This window comes from Phodopus roborovskii, unplaced genomic scaffold (genome assembly GCF_943737965.1).
Source record: "Phodopus roborovskii unplaced genomic scaffold, PHOROB, whole genome shotgun sequence".
NCBI lineage: Eukaryota > Metazoa > Chordata > Mammalia > Rodentia > Cricetidae > Phodopus > Phodopus roborovskii.
The window spans coordinates 32,753,941-32,773,110 of NW_026126470.1; the positions used below are offsets into that span (position 1 = coordinate 32,753,941).

General features: G+C 46.3%; 1 protein-coding gene across 1 annotated transcript; it reads right to left on the reverse strand.

Moving 5' to 3' along the window:
* Positions 1-1,846: 1,846 nt before the first annotated feature.
* LOC127227566 (interferon-induced GTP-binding protein Mx1) lies at positions 1,847-18,361 on the reverse strand. The gene is made up of 13 exons (XM_051191961.1): positions 18,184-18,361; positions 16,111-16,303; positions 14,232-14,369; positions 13,636-13,790; positions 13,272-13,410; positions 11,703-11,901; positions 10,961-11,039; positions 9,851-9,973; positions 9,398-9,539; positions 7,990-8,148; positions 6,346-6,422; positions 4,960-5,193; positions 1,847-2,692 (listed from the first exon to the last, which is right to left on the reverse strand). Exons 1-13 carry the CDS (start codon positions 18,310-18,312, stop codon positions 2,462-2,464), a joined length of 1,998 nt encoding a protein of 665 aa, XP_051047918.1. The 5' UTR covers positions 18,313-18,361; the 3' UTR covers positions 1,847-2,461.
* Between the last annotated feature and the right edge of the window lie 809 nt (positions 18,362-19,170).

Here is a 19,170-nt window from a genome sequence, read left to right on the forward strand (position 1 = left end):
AGTTGAGTATCCCAAGGTTTAAGATGCACCGAATGGGCCACCCATGTCTCCTGGTTCTTTGGCATGCAAGGTTTGGGTTCTGGTTCAAGAGCTCTAAGCCATGTACCAGGCATGGTAGCACATGCCTTTAATCTCAGCACTTGGGAAGCAAAAGCAAGTGGATCTCTGTGAATTCAATGCCAGCCTGGTGTACATAGTGAGTTCCAGACCACCCAGAATTACATGGTATGACCTCGTCTATAAATAAACAAACAAACAAACAAACAATCTAGAATAAAAATTCTAGAAGGGGCAGAAAGTAGTGCTCTGTAAAACAAATTTTATGTAGCTCTCATTTTTTCACATTTTCATATACAGTTCTTGGGTATAAATTTTATTTCTGAAAATGCTTGGGGATCTCCATTTGTCTTTCTGAGCCTGGACACTGATTACAACTCAACGTGTGGCTTGAATAATGTGTGGAACATAGAGGCATTTGTGCCACTGAGTGACTTCCTGGCTACTGACAAACACCCACATGATTGCTGGGCCCTCCAAACCTGGAGTTTTCTAGAATAATCTTTTTTTTTTTTTTTTTTTAATTTGCCCATCCCACTAAGATGAATACCACTGAAAAGAAGTGAGATTGTCTGGTTCAGTCTGAATAAATCATGCTTTCTACTTATTGGGTTCAGAACTGTTTCTTTAGCCTCCCCTCCATAAGGGTTTCTGGAAAAGACCAAAGATAAAATGAGTGGAAGGAGGGCCCACACTCAATGATGAAAAGGTAGAACATGCCAGAATGGGAGGAGAGGTAGCCCTGTAGAACCTGAAAATCAGGTACAAGGCATAGCTCAAGGATGCACAGCCACTGGTGGGCCCCTCCCCTTTGATCACCTCTAAAGAACTCCCACACCCTGAGCCAAGTGTGGTAAAGATCTGGCTTAGTGGTCCAGCCTCTAGAAAAGGCCCCTCTGGAGAACAGTCGAAATATTCAGCAAACCAAAGAACAGTATCTGAGAACTGTGATTTAGTTTTTTAAAACAGGCGCTTCAGGCTTGAACCCTTTTCCAGAAACAAATAGAAGCAGATGCAGAAATCCACAACTAACCAATGGGCCAAACTCCTGGACTACAATCAACAGAGGGAGGTACAAAAATATGAACAAAGGAGTCAAGAGCATGATGGGGAAACACACAGAATCAGCTGACCTGAGCTAGTGAGACTCAGGTCTAACAAATGGGGAATCTTCGTAAAACCACCCCATTTGTGTCTTTGCAGGTGTGGTTTCAAATATCGGTCACTAGGTGGAGCTGTTGAAAAGCTTTGTGGACAGACAGATTCTTAGCTATTTGTAAATTTATGTAGCTTTTCTCGGGCAGCTTTATCAAATGCCCATCATCCCACCCTGCTGCTTAAAGGTCTTGCCCATACTGTTACAGATTTCCAGATCAAGTTTTACCTTTAAATTCACTATGTGCATTTTGTGCTTGACCGTTGTGATGGAAAGAACATTGGGGCCCAGAAGGGTGCTTTAAAGTCTCTAAGGTTCTCACTTTCAGTGGTACGGTCCATAATTTTTTACAAACACAGTCTTGTAGGACTGGAGAGATGGATGAGTGTTACAAGCCTGAGGACCTGAGTTCGAATACCCAGAACTCACATACACGGAGAAATACATAGACATATGTACATGGACAGACACAGACTTATTTTAAAGTTTGTCTCACTGCTAGATCTATTGTCTCAACCCCATGCAGTTGCCTTTATGTGATTGAAGAGAACTGTAAGGAGTAAAGTTTTTCCTCCCGCCGCTGGTCTTGCCCCGCCGCCGCGCCAGCCCCAATTAACACACCGAGACTCTGTATCAGATATAACACTGTTGGCCAGGTACTTGTTTCTTATTGGCTAGCTCTGTCTTAAGTATTAGTCTATTTCTATTTATCTAAGTACTTTTACTTGGTTTTATCTTACCGGTGAGTCCGGCCGGCATTCTGCTCTCTCTCGACTCTCCATGTTGACTCCTCCTTACTACTTCCTCTTTCCTCCTTGTCTCCTAGTCCCGCCTATCTTGCTTTCCTATTGGCCAACAGTGCTTTATTCATTAACCAGTATGAGAAACATATTTACAGAATGACACCTCCCATCATCTCCTCTTTTCTGTCTAAAATAAAAAGAAGGGTTTTAACCTTAACATAGCAAAATATGTAACACAACAGTTATCAAGTAAGAATCACAGTTAACAATATTTAGTCCATTAACATTTAGCAAGATTTAAGAAAATACTCCATCAGTGAACAAACAAAGAGGCTCGGGTGTTTGTTTTTAATTTGCTAACTCCAAACGGTAACAAGTAAAAGGTTCAGACTACACAACATTAAAGGGATACGATTGATGGAGTATAGGCTGAAGCATTTTTCCCTCAAAGCAACCCTTGGTCCACACCATGCCACAGATATATAGGGCAGGCTGGAAAGCTTGGTTAATAAGAGAATTTGGCAAGCTTGTGCCGAGCCTGGTCAAGCCTTGAAAGCCGCCTCTTCAGGAACTTCCTCTTCTCTGTGGTGTCTCTCCGCTCAGCCAGGAGCTGGTTGCAGTTAACCTTGTCCTGTAAGAGCTGAAGCATGGCTTTCTCCATCTCTTCCCCAAATCTTTGCAGGATGAAGTACTGGATGATCAGAGGGATCTGTCTCCCAATGTTCCTACTGCACTCCTAGGAGGGGCAGGTCACAGAGGGGTTGAAAGTGGAAAGAAAGAGCTGTGAGTGTCAGAGGGACCCAAGTTTCCAAGTGGGGGGAGACCCTAACAGGTACATGGTACTGGCCTGGTCTCAACCCCTTTAACATACAAGCAGAGCATGGCCTGGACAGGTATCAGTTTTTTGGGACTCTGCCCTGACCATCAAATGGAAGGATGTTCAATAGAAAAAGGTAAAATGAACCAGAAGATGGTCCACAGATAGCCCAACTGCTGTCTTCAAGTCTCAGACTTTTCGAGGGGGGGGGGGGAGTCCCCAGCAGAGCTCTGAGTTAGCTGCCTGAGGGAAGTCGATTTCCACCTGAGAGTATTTTTCTCCCAGCTCTACAGTCTGCCCAATTCTTCCTGTCCTGAGACAGGGTGGTGTCCTAGATACCCAGTACTGGTGGTTCTACAAGGATAAGTACTTCTCTGGAATTCAGTTTCTTTTCCTGGGATGCAGGGATACCATGAGCACAACCCTCTGGGGATGGTTAAGCCAATTCACCATATTAAAGGATACCAGAGTAAAAGGAAGCTAGACAGATCACAAGTATCTAGTTGACAGCTCAGGGAAGTACTGCAAGATTACATGCAGCACTGGTATATTTTAGAACCAAAGACAGCCAGAATATGGCTTATCTCCAAATGGAAGTCCAGAACAGTGATGGAAGATGTCATTCTGTAAATATGTTTCTCTTATTGTTTAATGAAAAGCCCTGTTGGTCAGTAGGAAAGCAAGATAGGTGTGATTAGGAGACAAGGAGGATTCAGGGAGAGGTAGGAGGAGAGTCCACATGTAGGACTAAGAGAGAAGAACTTCGGACCCTCTCTCCGGTAAGATAAGACCATGTGGGAGTACTTAGATTGATAGAAATGGGTTGATATTTAAGACAGAGCTAGCCAATAAGAACTGCTAGTAACAGGCCAACAGCTTTATCTAATACAATGTCTGTGTGTATTATTTGGGGCTGATGTGGCCATGGGACCAGGCTGGAGGGGAAAACTGCTCATAACAACCAGGGATGCAGGGTGCCCCTCAGGTGGCATGAGGATTCAGACACCCAAACATGGATACCTTGGGTGAGAGCAGAGCCACAGCTATAAAGAAGGGCTGATACCTGCAGATATAATGCCCTCATTTCCTCTACAACATGCAGGGACCTCGACATTACACTCTGAGAAATAAGCCAAGCAGGAAGGACAGATGCTCTGTGATGCAATTGCACTGGAAGGAGGTCCCTGGGGGTGATCACACTCCCAGATAGAAAGCAGAAAGGTGGCAGGGGCAAGGAGACTAGAGTCAGTATTTAGTGGAGATAATGTTGTTTGTGGCTGATGAAAAGGCCTGGGAGGGCATAGAGCAATGTAAAGGCATCTACTGTCTAAATGATTGCTCTGAACAGTAAGAAGTGGGAAGGCTTGTGTCATGCACACTTTACCAGAGTTAAAGCAAAGAAGATAAGTTAAAGCAAAGAATGGAGTGCCAGGAGGCCAAGCTGCATGGTGCACTAGACAAGGAGCCATCCCAAGGGAACACACATACAGAAAGGCCACACTGGAAAAGCACTGTACCTAGGAAACCCAGTATACAAACAGGTCAGAGGGCCTTTCAGAGTGAGGGCCAGGACATCCTCTTAGGACACATGCCAATGCCTGATCCTGCTTGATGCTGAAGGCTAAGAATCCAGGTCTGTCAGAGGTGTAATGAAATTATGAAGCACTTTGGAGTCTAACCTGGGAGGACCCCCACCCCAGGAGTTTGGGGCCACCCTGGGCCTTGTGAGTTCCAAAGCAGCCTAGGCTACAAAATGTGATACCACCGTTTAAAAAAATAAATAAGTTAGTAAAGATCTAAAATGACTTAAGATGTACAAGAAAATCCTAGGAACTTTGCTGGAACCCCGGAAAGACAAAATCTGTTTAAAATAAAACAAACACAAGGCCGGGAAAATAGCCCCTCCACTACTGAGCTGGGTATTTCTGAGGCTAGTACTGTGGAGGTGGTGTGTGGAGACTACCAGCTGACCCTGGGAGGTCACCCCCTTTGTGGCTGAGGACTCTGAAGGTCAGTTAACATTCCCTGTGAGGAAGGAATCCTTGCTGGTAGATTCTTTACACACACACACACACACACACACACACACACACACACACACACGCACGCACGCACACACACACACCTGCAGAAAAGGGTACTGAGGATAGAGAGTGGCCTAGAAGCCCAGCCATTCCCACACTCACCTCATAATAGGCATTCAGGTGCTGGGTCATCTCAGTGGTAAACAGTTCCCCCTGAGAAGGCTGAGAAGGTTTAGAGTTATGGTGAATGGTAGCCGCATCCTTCTTTCTGACATTCTCCAAGGCTCCTTTGTAAACTTGGTCCTGGCAGTAGACAACCTGTTCCATCTGGAAGTGAAGTCGGATCAGTTTTTCAGCTTCTTTTTCTTGACTTAATCTGATGTCTTCAATTTTGGACTGCAAGGAGAGAAAAGCATTCAACATCCTGTTGTGGGATGTGTGTACTATGGGGAGATGTGCTGCAGGAATTGGTGTAATAAAAACCCGAATGGCCGATAGCTAGGGAGGAAGAGGTTGGGTGGGACTTCTGAGGACAGAGATAACTCCGCAAAGAAGTAAGTCGGAGTTGGCAGCCAGACTCCAAAGAAGCAGGATAGAGAGTATGGAGATGAGGTAATGCCACTTGGCAGAACATAGATTATATAAATGGGTTAATTTAAGTTATAAGAGCTAGGTGGAGGAAAGCCTAAGCTAATGGCCAAGCTTTCATAATTACTGAGTCTCCTTGTCATTATTCGGGGGCGGGATGACGATCCAATGATAGTCCAACAAGAAAGCTTTCTACAACAACCATCAAGAAACACATGGTACAGGGTAAGATCCCAGGATGCCCGATGCATCCACAAGCATCAGGTCACACAACAAGAACACGCACAGGTATCACAGGGGAGCAGCCTCTGTAGCCCCTTTTCAGCTCATCCATACCACCTTAGCAGATGAGGGTGGGTACCAGAGGTTAGCCTGAGCCTTTGGAGTGGCTCTGGAGACTAGTCTCTGAGGTGTTTCCAGAAAGTTTTGACTGAGTGCGATGGGAAGACCCACCCTACTGAGGGCAGCACTATCCATGGAGTGGGGTTCTGGACTGAATGAACGGGGGGGGGGGAGAGCTGAGGGCACTACTCATCTTACCCTGCAAGGGTGGACTGTATCCCCTATAACTGTAAGCCAAAGCAAACCCTTTGTCACAAGTAAACATCTGTCAGGGAATGCAGAGAGTGGCAGACAGGATCTTCCCGTTTTTATTACATTTCATGTTCCTGTGGAGTATCCGGAGTAGGTTTACTTCCTCTGCAGGGAACCATGTTCCGCCTAAGGCTGAATCCATGCCCACCCCCACCCCTCCGCTCTTTCACTTCCCATGTCTGCTTTAACCAGAAGAACTGTAGCATGTGTCATAAAGACACAAACATAAACTTGGGTCTCCATTTTTTTCTGAACAGAGAAAAGAAAGTTGGAATGATCTGAAACCAAACCAAACCAAAACAAAACAAAAGCAAAAACAAAACATGCTTATTATTTTTTTAAAAAATTACACATACTTGGATTTACCTTGGCAGCACTGTGGAGGTTAAAAAATTCACCAAAATTGTTTAACGAAACCATTCTGAAGGCGATTCGGACCATGTCTGATGAAAGAGGAAAACGTTCAATATTGACAAGATCATCTGTACTCTGTATAGACTAACGGGGGAAAAGTGAGGTTAACGTGGATAAAATCAAAAGTTTCGTTCCTGTTCCCTCTCTGCCTTCTCCTCTACCTCTGAGGAACTCTGCAAGTATCTGAAACCTCACAATCTCTTGGCATGGATTATGTCCTGTATCCTAACTAGCTTCAAAGGACATTTCTAGCAAATTATAAATACAGCAATGCCTTGACCAAAACCTGTTACCTCCATCTCATTCCTGTCTGTGATCCCAAGTACCCAGTTATCTACATGAAACAAACCCAACCGCCATTTACAGAAGTTGGAAAGTTAACTTTAGTTCCTTTACTCTGGAGAACTTACTTCTGTTATGAATGTTGTCATATAAGTCATTAAAGCCTAGATGTCATGCAGGGCAGTTTGTAGACATGATAACTGCACAGAACCAGAACACAATTCGGATGTCTATCTTTAGACGATGTCCAACATTTTTTTTTTTCATGAAGCAGGGTCTCTAACTGGCCTGGATCTCCCAAGTAGGACAAGTTGGCTGGCTAGTGAGCCTCAGGTCCTCCTCCCACTATCCCCATTTCTGACTCCACAGCGCTGGAATTATAAGTGCTTGTTTCTACACTCAGCTTTTTATGTAGGTTCTAGGGATTGGACTCAGGCCCTCATGCTTTCAAGGCAAACGCTTTACTGAATGAGCGGCCTCTCCAGTCCCTGTGATCTGAGGTCTTATATAATCTTCCCCATTTTTGTCTTTAAAAAAAGAAGAAAGAAAGAAAGAAAGAAGTTTCCATTTCTCTGTTTCCTCACATACATCCAACACTGACTGTAGTGTCAGGTCCTACACTGTACCTGTGAGCTAGGAAGGAGGTACACCCCAACCCCACAGTAACAAAGCCTCTGCCTCACAATGTCAGTGAAGCCTGTTCCCAAGTTCTGTGATCACCAAACCTGAAAAGAGGGTTGCAAGAACCCAGATTTAGAGGGAGCCAGCCAAGGGAACAGGAGGCCTCTGAGTGCTGCTGTATTGAGGGGCAGTGTTTGGGGACCTGTGGGGTCTGTACCAATCCCAGGTAGTCAAAAGTGCAGGATAGTTGAGGTTCAGCTGGGCAGCAGAAATGAGTTGGCACTGAGCCCAGGAGATAGGGCTACTATCCAAACAGGGGCAGGAGTACTGCAGTAGGTTAGGACCGTGCATGAAGGACTCTGGCTGTGGTCTTGGAAAGGTTCAGCAAGGGGCCTAGGAGGTTAGGTGATTGACAGCAAATCCCTGCACCTGCACTGAACACCATAGTGGTATCGAAAGCACAGAGCCCCGGATGAGAGCTCTGAGGTGTAGAGCTGCCTTGGCTGCTGATGCCTCCTGCTCCAGAAATAAAATGGCAATTTACAGAAGCATTTCTCAGTGACCCTGTGTACCGCTCAGCAGTGACCCTACAGGACCTCTTAGGGAACCTCAGTGGCCTTGCACAGCATTCCTTAGTGACCACTCAGCAGTGACCTTGTGCAACACTCCCCAGTGACTCAGTGCAGCACTCACTGGTGATCTTGTGCAGCATGACCACAGCAGGCTCTTCTAGGGCTGTTATCTGTTTTTTGATGATGTTCTCAAATGTCTTGTAGTTCACAAACCCAGGGAGCTCCCGGCCACGATGCTGATTTTCAAATACATGGATCTGGTTGTGTATATCGGCAGAACCTAGGGTTGAAAGAATTGTTTTGACAGAAGCCATCTTGCATGGCTTTATAAATAATAAATAAATAAATAAATAATCAAACTCTGGTCTTTCTAAAACTGTGTCAAAGGTCACTTCTCTCAAAGTGAAATGCACTGCCACAGGCCACAGCAGAATACAGCAAGAGGAAACCAGAGGGAGATACGGCCTCGGAACAACCTTGTGTGTGAGGGTTTATGAGTCCATTTGGATTTGATCAGAGAAGAAGGGTCAAAGCACGGTGTGGGAGGAGGCAGTGGTGGAGTAGATAGGCACCTGGAGGGCCCAAGTGTACATGAAACAAAATGCTTAGTTCCTTTCCCTGCTTCCAAAACTACTCCTGTGAGAGGCTCCCATCCCAGCAGGAGCAGCACCTTCCACAGGCTTCCCTTGTAGACCTGACGGTGTGCTGGCTATCCTGTCTCGGGATAGGAAATGTCTATGCCGTCATTTCACGTGCAATAGAAGTCATTTACAGTGAGCCAGTGGCTTCTGGCATGTCACAGGCCTGTGCTATGTATGACCCAAACTGCCTGTTTCTGACACTTTTCTGTCACCTTGAGGAACTGTTGCTCTCATCGAAATCTGTCCTTCACATTCTTCTCTCTCTCCAGCCCTGTAGTTGTCACTGTTTTTTGCCGTCTACCCAGACCACCATGTCCATCTGCTTTCTATTCAAGGAGCATAGATTCTTCTAAGAGCCATGATTAACTAGGGTGATTAACCCACATTTTTCTCCAGATGTCCTTAAGAATCAGGAACAGGTAGCTTGGGGGTTGTGACTCAAAGCAAACGTGGCTCCTTTGTTCACAATCCAGCCACTCTCATCCTGTGTATAATAAATACTCCAAAGTCTCTCCCAAATCCCAGGCCCTCGATGGTCCCTGGAGTCCCTGTGGTTGGAGGGACATATCCCCCCAGTTTATCCCTACTTCATCCCTACTGCGCTGGCATTGAAAAGAGGGCCTTTAAAAAGCGACTAGCACATGCTAGCCTCACCCTTGCAGATGGGATGTGTGTCCTCAGAACAAATGCCAGAGGAAGCTGGCTACCATCCTCCACACATGAGGACCAGCTATATGGTGCCATCGTGGGAGCAGAGATGGAGCCCTCACCAGACACCTCATCTTCTGGTGCCTTGAATTTGAACTGCAGACGAGACCTTCTTTTGACTATAGCAATCGAATTCAAGATACTGAAGTATCAAGTACACCAACCCAACTGGACACTCACTTTTTTCGAAATGTTTCTTAATATAATAACTCCAATCAAGAAACTCATTTCTCAGGTTGGTAAACAGACGACTGCCTCCCGCTGGTATGGTTTCCTGGGCTTGTACCAAAGCGGTGATATCCTTATTGAAGGCATTAATTTTCTATGAAGGAGATAATTCACATACAAGGAACAGGTGGGTAGAGGACATGCATACCCTGACAGTTATTGAGACAAATTAAATAATGGGGAATTTTTTTTCCTTTGGCATCAGAAAACCCTGCCCCTTATCCCAGTGCCCCCCAGTCCCCACCAGCCCCACCATGCTTTCATCCATTAGTATTGGTCCCCCTCATAGTACTAGTGATGGCCAGAAGTGTTTCTGTCCATCTTAGGAAACTGAAGATACAAGAGACCCCTCTAAGACAGTGGTGTAGGAATCCTCCTCCATGGGAAGTCACAAGTAATACCCACCTCAATCAGAAAGAAAGTTCTCTCGTTAGTGTCTTCTGGTATGTCTGTGCCATACTTCTGCAGCTCCTCACTTGCATTCTGGTAACTCTCCTTTATTTGATTTTCCAGTAGTGGCAGCGATTTCTTAAGTAGAAAAAATTAGTGGGGCATAGACATACAGACTGCTTAGAAACATGGCTGCTACCTAAGCTGTTCGTCCCCTTACTCGGTGTGGACTTTGTATGGCTCCTCAGCGAGTGAGTCTCGGCAGACATGATTTCCTGCCAATGCCTGTATTGTTCTGACTGTTTTTGAAGGTTTCCCTGGTGCACGGTCATGCTTTGGAGGTGCCCTTGTCACCCAGGTCTACCCCCCACACCAACTCTGTAAAACTGCCCACTACACATGGTTCCTGCTTAAAAGAACCACCCAGAGACAATCCCTTACATATCAAAACACAAACTCTCTGCAGAGACACTCCACAGAGCATCTTCTAGTAGCTTTTGAGACAAGAGCAGATGAACTAACATGAGACCCTTCAACTCGTGTATTATTTTCAACAGATCTCTACAGCTTGCTATCTCCAGGCAGCTCAAGGCCCAGAGCTCAGCAAGAACAGGCCTGCCTCTGTCTGCATCAAGCAAGCCCAGAGAGCATCAACGTCATGGTGCCCTGCAGACACCCTGATCTCCACCTGCATCCCGAGGCTGCAGGATGACCTTGAACAGGAAGAAGAGCCCAGAGGAAGAAGATCACCACTGAATATCTTTCCACAGCAGTCCTCAAGCAGGTCTCCACACTAAATCCACATGTGCTGTGTATTCTCAACTCCCCAGGTGGAGAAGTTTCAGATGCAGACTCCTTCAGGTCAGAGGAAGGGAACATGGCTTCTATCTGAAGAGCCTATCTGAACTCAGGCTCTTGAGGTCAGCTCCAGAATGAGGGGCTCACAGCCATGCCACCCAGACCCCAAGGGTGACAGCAGCAGACACCAGCACAAAGCCTTCTGATGCAGGAGTCACTGACTCCCAAACACAACATGTCACTGCAAAGAGATCTTGGCCAGCTTGTGTGCCCAGGACTGTCCCAATCCCAGCTCAGCTTGATGGAGACACAACCATCCCAGCTTACACAGATGTGTGAGATGAGCTCTGTGGTCAGTCTCTCTGCCAGAAGGGGCACTGTGGCTTTCCCATCCTCCAGAAGAATGCTGAGGGGATAGGAGAGAAGATCCCATTAGACTTTGTCCAAACACAAGTCCACAGCCTGTTGTGGGGAGACCAGGGCCAGTTTGGGTAGTATCAATGAATGGGTGCCTTGAGACTGGTACTCATGGAGTACTCAGAGATGGTTTTGTACAATGATACAGGGGAGCCAGCTAGGATAGTTCCACAATGGGCTGCAATGACCTCCCTCAGCACATTAATAATCAGAGTAAACTCTGTTCTCCAACAACCATGTACACAACTACAGATATGTTATCATAGCACAATATCCCCTTCTATGTGTGACGCAAGCATACACACATATCCTTCTGAGTGTGATTTGTGAGTACATATACACACGCACAGTTCCGTGTATAATACACATTTTAGCATACACACACCCATCCATAATAGTCTACATATATGAGTACATACATCCAGATGTTCATACATTGGGTAGAGGTGCCTCCCTCCGACTCTTACCACCTGAGTTCAATCACTGGATCCCCCACAGCGGAAGAAAAAACCAATTCCCACAAGTTGTCCTCTGTTCTCCACATGTGCACTGTGGTGCCTCTGCATGTTCATGCCACAAACTACCTCCCCTCACACACACTCCTCATGTCAGGTCTGCTCTTGACCAGCATGGAACAGCATAGTGGAGGCACCTGAAGTGTGAATGCTCCTTGAAGAAGGCTTGTTCCACCTTCAGCGCCTCAGCCAGGTTCAGCCGCTTCTGGACATCCTGCTGGCCTCTGCACTTGACTATCATGTAGCCCTTCTTCAGGTGGTACACCAGGTTCCGCACAACATCAACGACCTTGTCTTCAGTACCTCTGTCCACCAGATCAGGCTTGGTCAAGATCCCTATGGGAAAGGCATTGAGATCACAGAGCATACTGCCCCAAGATGTCCGGAAGCCCAGCCCTTACCAGCCACCAGCAGCCAAGGGCCACTTCCCACATGTGCTGGATAGTTTTGGATCAACTTGACACAAGCTAATGTTATCTGGGAAGTGGAAACCTTAATTAAGAAAATGCCTCCAACCAGGCATGATGGCTCATGTGTTTAATCCTGGCACTTGGGGGACAGAGGCAGGCAGATCTCTATGAGGTCAAGGCCAGCCTGGTCTACAACTTGAGTTCCAGGAAGGGATGGAGGGAGGGAGAAAGGAAAGAAAAAAAGAAAAGAAAAAAAATGCCTCCATAGATTGAGCTGTAGGCAATCCTGTGGGGCGTTTTCTTAATTAGTGACTGATGGGGAAGGGTCTAGCCCATTGTGGGTGGTGCCATCCCTGGGCTGGTGGTTCTGGGTACTATAAGCAAGCAGACTAAGCAAGCAGCACTCCCCCATGGCCTCTTAATTAGCTTTTGCCTTCAGGTTCCTACTCTGAGTTCCTGCCCTGACTTCCCTCAGTGATGGAGTGTGTGTCCTGGGACTGTGTTACGGTTCTTATTGCTATGAATAGACACCATGACCACAGCAACTCTTACCAAGAAAACATCCCATTGAGGTGGCTTGCTTACAGTTTCAGAGGTTCGGTCCACTTTCATCATGATAGGAGGCATGGCAGAGGGCAGGCAGACATGGTGCAGTCGACAGTAAGTCAACTGACAGTCAGACTGAGGGAAGCTTGAGCAAACGAGACCTCAACAGTGACACACTTCCTCCAACAAGGCCACACCTCCTAATAGTGCCACTTCCTTTTGGGACCATTTTTCTTTTTCAAACCATTACAGACTGTTACGTGGAAGTGTAAACTGAAATATACCCTTTCCTCACCAACTTGCTTTTGGTCGTGGTGTTTCATCATGGCAATAGTAAACCTAAGAAACCATCCTTTATGAGGTAGACAGGGTAGCTAGTGGACACCCATGCAGAATGCACAGAGATATGTGCAGGTGTCCTTAAGAAGACAATGAAGACCCTCGATCAGCTGCAGGCTCCTTCCTGGCACCTCTCCATAGCCACCACTCAGAGGAGAGGCAACAGCTGTGCATGCTTACTCTCTGTGTGAACTGTACCATGGCTCCTAAGCCACTGAGTCTCAGCAAATAAGTTTTCCTCCCCATGCTTGCCCACCTCTGACCCCTCATCTACCAGGGAGATGAGATGAAGGGGTCACTGGATCCCAACTCAGTGGGATCCTGGATGTGCAGTGAGCTTGGTCCATTTGGATGCAGGGGATCTGTCCCCACTGGCACCCACACACCACTGTTATCTCCCATTCTCCTCACCTATGGTCCTGTCCCCTTCAGGGTCCACCTCCCGAGCCATGCTCAGTGCCTCCGTGGTGGCGATGTCCACATTACTGGGGACCACCACCAGGTTGATGGTCTCCTGTTTCTGGATGTATTTCTTGATGAGTTTCTTGATCTGTAAGAAATGAGATGGCAACTCCTAGTTATGGAGACAGAATTGAGCGTGATTGGTTATGACTTGCTTCAGGCCCTGGCTTCCATGGACTGCATGGCTCTGTAGTGAACCCTGGCCATCCAGTCTCACTCCCACCTCTACAAAGTCCCTCTTAGACACAGCCATGGACATACTGCAGTGCCCTTTGTATCCCAGTGAGGGTCAGAGTGGAATCTAGAGTCTCACCTGGTGTCCAATGTCTGCAGGTTGGTTGCCTACAGCCACCCTGGTGATCCCAGGCAGGTCAATCAGGGTCAGGTCTGGGACATTCGGGGAGCTGACATCCAGGCTAATGAGCTCATCACTGATCTCCAGTCCTTCCCCAGCAATGATGTTTTGGGCTGGGAGGAGGAAAAGGGAATTGTGGTCAAGCTTGGTGGGGTGGGATAGGGAGAATGGAGGGCAGCTGTCTGTTAACAGACATCATTCATCTCCTTGCCCTTAGACACAGAAGCTAGGATGGTAACCCTTGCATCAAGTTGTAATCTAAGTTCGCCCTACTCTGCTCAGCAGTCACAGAGTGTTTAAGATATCTTTTCCTCTGATTAAGAATGTACTTTGAAAACACAACTAGCATGTGTAACAGGATTTGTTTGTTCCAACGGTCACATAACACTAAACGAGGGCATGAAATTAAATGGTGATGCTCTAGATCACATGGGCCCAACTGCAGAAAGGCTCCCAATGTGGAAAGGCCCAGAAATCGGAAAATGTGAACAGTCATGGAGATTCCCTGCCTACTGCCTGACCAGAATGAGGAGTCAATGTGGGTGTGTACATACCCTTATTGATTTCTCCTTCCACTTGCATGGGGTCTGAGATCTCAACCTCTATGCCCTTGTAGGTGACCTTGCCTCTCCACTCCTCTCCCTGCTCCAGTTGCTTCAGCTTCAGCACCAGAGGGCACCTGGTAACGATACCTAGGATACAAGAGCCACATCAGTCTTGTGCTCTGCCATAAAAAGCCTTAGACAGCTGACCCTCACTATCTCACGCATCCATCTGAAAACCTAAACCTTTCTGGTCTCAACCTCATTTCCCTGATGCAGTAAGACTCCAGGCCTATGCACTGGGAACCAGATAACTTTTGTGCACTTGTGTTTGTAAGCTACATCTGCTTGAGGCCCCTTCTTCTTCACGATGTCGTGGAATATAGATTTCTCTTATTGGTAGATAAATAAATGCTGATTGGTCAATAGCCAGACTGGAAGTATAGGCAGGGCTACCAGGCTTCACAGAATTCTGGGAAGAGGAAATTCAGGGAACAGTTGCCAGAGGGAAACACCATGTAGCTGCCTACGAGGAAAGAGTCCTGGGCATCACTAGTAAGCCAAGACTACATGGAGATACATAGGTGAATAGAAATGGGTTAATAATTAAGAGAGGGCTAGCCAGTAAGAAGCCTGAGCAATCAGCCAAATAGTTTATAATTAATATAAGCCTCTGTGTGTTTATTTGGGACCAAAGGACTATGGGACCAGGCGGGACAGAAACTTTTGTCCACAATGAGATGCTCCTTTGTGTTTATTAGGTTGTGGGCTTTTTGTTGTTGTTGTTGTTCATTTGTTTTTTGTCAACTTGATAAGCTAGAACCTCAATGAGAAATGCCTCCATCAGACTGGGCTGTTGGTAAGCTATGAGGTCTGTCCTTGGCTAATAACTGGTGTGGGAGGGCCCACCTCACTGTCAGTGTCGCCGACCCTAGGCTGGTGGTCCTCGGTGCTATAAGAGAGCAGGCTGAGCAAACCATGAGGAACAAGCCAGTAAGCAGCGCCCCTCCATGACTTCTGCTTTAGTTACTGCTTCCAGGTTCCTGCCTTATTTGAGTTCTCTTGGCTTCCCTCCATGACAGCCTGTGATCTAGACAAGTAAAGCAAACAAACCCCTTTCTCCCCACGTGGCTTTGGGTCATGTTTTTTTAATCAAGCAACAGGAAGCAAACTAGGACACCCCAACTCTAGAGGCATCAGACTACAGTGGGGAACCATTCACTCACATGCAAACATCTTCTGTACCCTCTTACACACCCACTCACTACATCCCTCAGGCGGCTATCGCAGTCCCCCATCACAAATTTCTGCCAATTCCTATCTCCCTGTCACATCTCACCTACATTGCCAGAGCAGTTCCGCTCTGGCGTCACTGAGCCATCACTGACCTCCTAGGCCTTAAAACTCAAACAGCAACCGCAGCCTGAGCACCAGCCTCGGGAATGGGCCGTTCCTGGAAGGGGCTCAGAAAAGAAACTGTGTTCTTGTGTACGTATAGTTCTTGGCACTTAGATCTTCCACAAGCTAATATTCCACAAATGTACAATGGAACAGTGCAATGGACTGAAAGCTGCCCCCCCACACCCAGCTCATGTACTCAGCCCCAACACCTACAGATATACAGAGCCCTATAGAAAGGAGGTAACTTAGGCTGATGGAGGCCTTGAGAAGCTGCATGGGTGGAGCTCTAATCCCTGAGGCTGGTACCCTCATGATTGTGAAAGCAGGAAGAAACTGCAAGGCTGTACAGAGGAAAGGCTGCCCACAAGCCAAGACGGAAGGCCACCTTGACCTTCATTGTGCTGTGAGCCCAAACCGGGAGCGGATCTGTTTCTGCCTTTTGAGTCCCACATCCCACAGTCTAGCAAGGCAATAAGCACCGAGCTCTCACCACTGCCTCTGGGGAGGGCCACTCCTGACAGTGCTTCCAGCACAGAGCTCTTCCCTGAGCTCTGGTCCCCGATGACAGCGATGGCGGGTAGGGCCAGGTCCTGCTCCACACCCAGGGCCCGCAGGGAGTCGATGAGGTCAATGCAGGGCCGCACCTTCTCCTCATACTGTCTGCAGAGGTTGTTCACAGAATCCTAGATGAGGGCAAAGCAAGAGTAATGCCATACTCCGTGGAAATGCTCCAGCCCAGGCTGCTGAGTTCAAGGACTATTATATACAGTGTCAGGACCCTCATGACAGTGGTAAATGGGCAGAAAATACTTGAAGAAACAATAAATATGGATTTCTCGATCTTAATGACAACCATAAAGATCTAAGAAACTCAGACATGGGACACACTAATGGAGGTTTATATTTATGTTAAGGATTATTAGTTTGGATTTTTTTTCTAATGAGAGAGGGTAAGAGTTTACGTTAGAGGTAAATGTTGAAGAGGGTACTGAGTACTTTGCGTGCATTCTCTCTCCTCACCCCCCCCCCATAGGACAGTTAGGACAGTCGCTGCTGTTGTTACTAAACCCTATAATACAGATAAGAGAACTTAGAGTTGGAGAGTTGAGCAACATTGCCAACATGTAATGGTCAGTTTGAGATTCAAACAAAGCTACCTATTTCCTACTCTTAATTTCTCTCCTGTGTTGCTTTCATGGGCTCATACATATGATGACTAAATACACACAGGTTTTTCAGATAGCCAAATCCAAACAAACTCATCCCCAGCACACCAGCACTGCAGGAGCTGTGAAAAGCATTCTGTGTGCAAAGGAAAAGTGACAGGTGAAGAACCCTGAATCTGTACAATGGATCAGAGGCCAGAAATAGTGACTGCTATCATTGCTTATAAATTGACCATCCTTAAATGATGCCTGAGCACAAACAACAGCAACGCATTGTGGGTTTTCTGGCCAATGGAAAATAACGACTAGGACAGATAGGATGGAGGGTGACAATGGCATATGGAATCATAATCCTACTACTTATACCTCCTACACAACATATGGTATTGTGTCACCCAGAGGTGCTATATGCCTTTCAGATTTTAAAAAGGACATTAAAAACATCAAAGGCACAAGCAGTCAACAGAGAGCATGAACTACATTCACCAAAATACAGTGTTTAATCAAAAAAGGTGAAGCATATCAGGAAAGGGAGAAACAACACAGAAAGCAGAAAACACTGTTCTCAATCAACAACAGCACATCACATTAAATATAAATGGCTTAATTTCTGCTTCAATAGGCAATTGCTCTAAGAGAGAGGGTGGCAGCCCCAAGATGTTGAAAAAAAAAAAAACTGTAGTAAGAGGGCATGGTGCTTTACAGGACAGAACAGAGCATCAGCAGCCAAGGCAGCTCCACACCTCAAATGAGAAAATGCCCCATCAATTGAAGTTCACTTTTCTCAGATTACTCCAGCTTGTGTCAAATTGACTTAAAACTAGTCAACATAGCCCTAGTTTCATAGATATGATCCCAAAGGCAAAATTAATGAAAGAACTTATCAATAAATAGAAAACTAAACACCTGGTAGAAAAAAATGTAAATACAAGCCATAGTAAAGGAATGTGTATTTACAAAGCATGTATCTGAGCAAAAGTCTGTACCTGAATATATAACGAACTATAAAAACTCAACAATCATGAAAATTTACCACATGGCTTCTCCAGGGAGGCGATAATATTACAATAAGACTTCTGAGAGTTATAGCTGGAAACTAAATCCTATAAAGAAGGAACTCCAGGACTCAGGGCTCTGGCAGTCCCCGATAACTCCCTGGTTTCCCAGACTAAGATTGGAACTAACAACATTCGGTGAAGGAGATAAGCCACTGTTCTCACCTTGACCCAAGCAAAGTAAGCAAACTAACCAAGATCACCATCTTGCCCCCAAAAGACAAGAAAGCCACTCTGTCACAGAAACAGCAGCCTTCACTCCTTTCTAACTGCATAAGTGACCCTTTTCTCCAGCAGGCACAGCTCATGTCCTGGGGAGAGTGGCTCTTGATAGCAGCTTACCATTGCCTGACTGTCCTCAGGGTGTTTATGTGGTTTCAGGTGACAGGATGCAGAAGTCAGCTCTTTCTGACTGACTTTACAGGAAGGAGTCATCCTTGTATTTTCCCCTGGTGATTTTGTATTGGACATAACGGGTTTGGTTCAGAAGAGTCTAGAAGCACTGACACTGGTTGGGCCCCTGACTGAGAAACACAAGAGACACCAATATTTAGAACTGACTGGCCTTCTCTGTCTGCCCCGGTAGGGCTCTATGCTTCCAGCAGCACATCATCATTTCCTGTTATGGACAGGGAGTTAGATGCATTCTTTATGTGAGTTAGGAGAGGAATCATGAAAAAGGAATAATTCTAAAGACACTCATGGAGTCTCAGTCTAAAAATTTTGTCCAAATATGATTCTTACCTCCCCTGACTTTGAAAAGACCTCATATTTCCAGAAAATCTCGGTTCTAGAATGAACATCCCCTTCACCTTCAATGAGCCTTGCCCATGGTTCCATGACTGTCTCTGTTGGTCTTAATGCACCATCAGGTGCAATCACCGGTCCCCAGAGCTTGTGTGCCATGACAAAGACTACATATCTACAATAGAATTTGGAGACTTATTTTCTCTTCTTTTTCCTTCTCTAGTATGTATCCTCTGGGTTGTGTCTGCAAACTAGTGTGTGCAGTTTTCTTGAGTTAGTTTTGAGACTTGATGGATCTCAGAGGCACAGAAACCTCAGGGATCACACCCACTTCTGCTCATTCAGTGCCCTAGGTATCCAGCTATACTTTCAGTCCCAGACGGGCACATCTGCCCACCTAGATCTTGTTCCCATCAAAGGGAGGAAGCCCCCAGCTGCAATACCACCCCATTTGTGGTAGGTGCAAAGGGCATCTGCACTTCCACAGCTTCTCTTAACTAAGAGCCCATTGCACAGAAACCATCTAGGCTGCTCCGCCACATTTCATGTAGGTCCCTGCCTTAACTAAGGTAATGGCCAAGC

What these genes read in the sequence shown, in the direction of transcription:
- LOC127227566 (XM_051191961.1), bottom strand. Translation starts at nt 18,312, where the DNA reads ATGTCCAATACAAAATCACCAGGGGAAAATACAAGGATGACTCCTTCC. An exon ending in AGCTCATCTCACACATCTGT is followed by an intron (nt 9,974 to 10,960) that starts GTAAGCTGGGAT and finishes TTTCTACTTAAG; the next exon opens with AAATCGCTGCCACTACTGGA. An exon ending in CATGCTGCACAAGATCACCA is followed by an intron (nt 6,423 to 7,989) that starts GTGAGTGCTGCA and finishes CTCTTTCATCAG; the next exon opens with ACATGGTCCGAATCGCCTTC.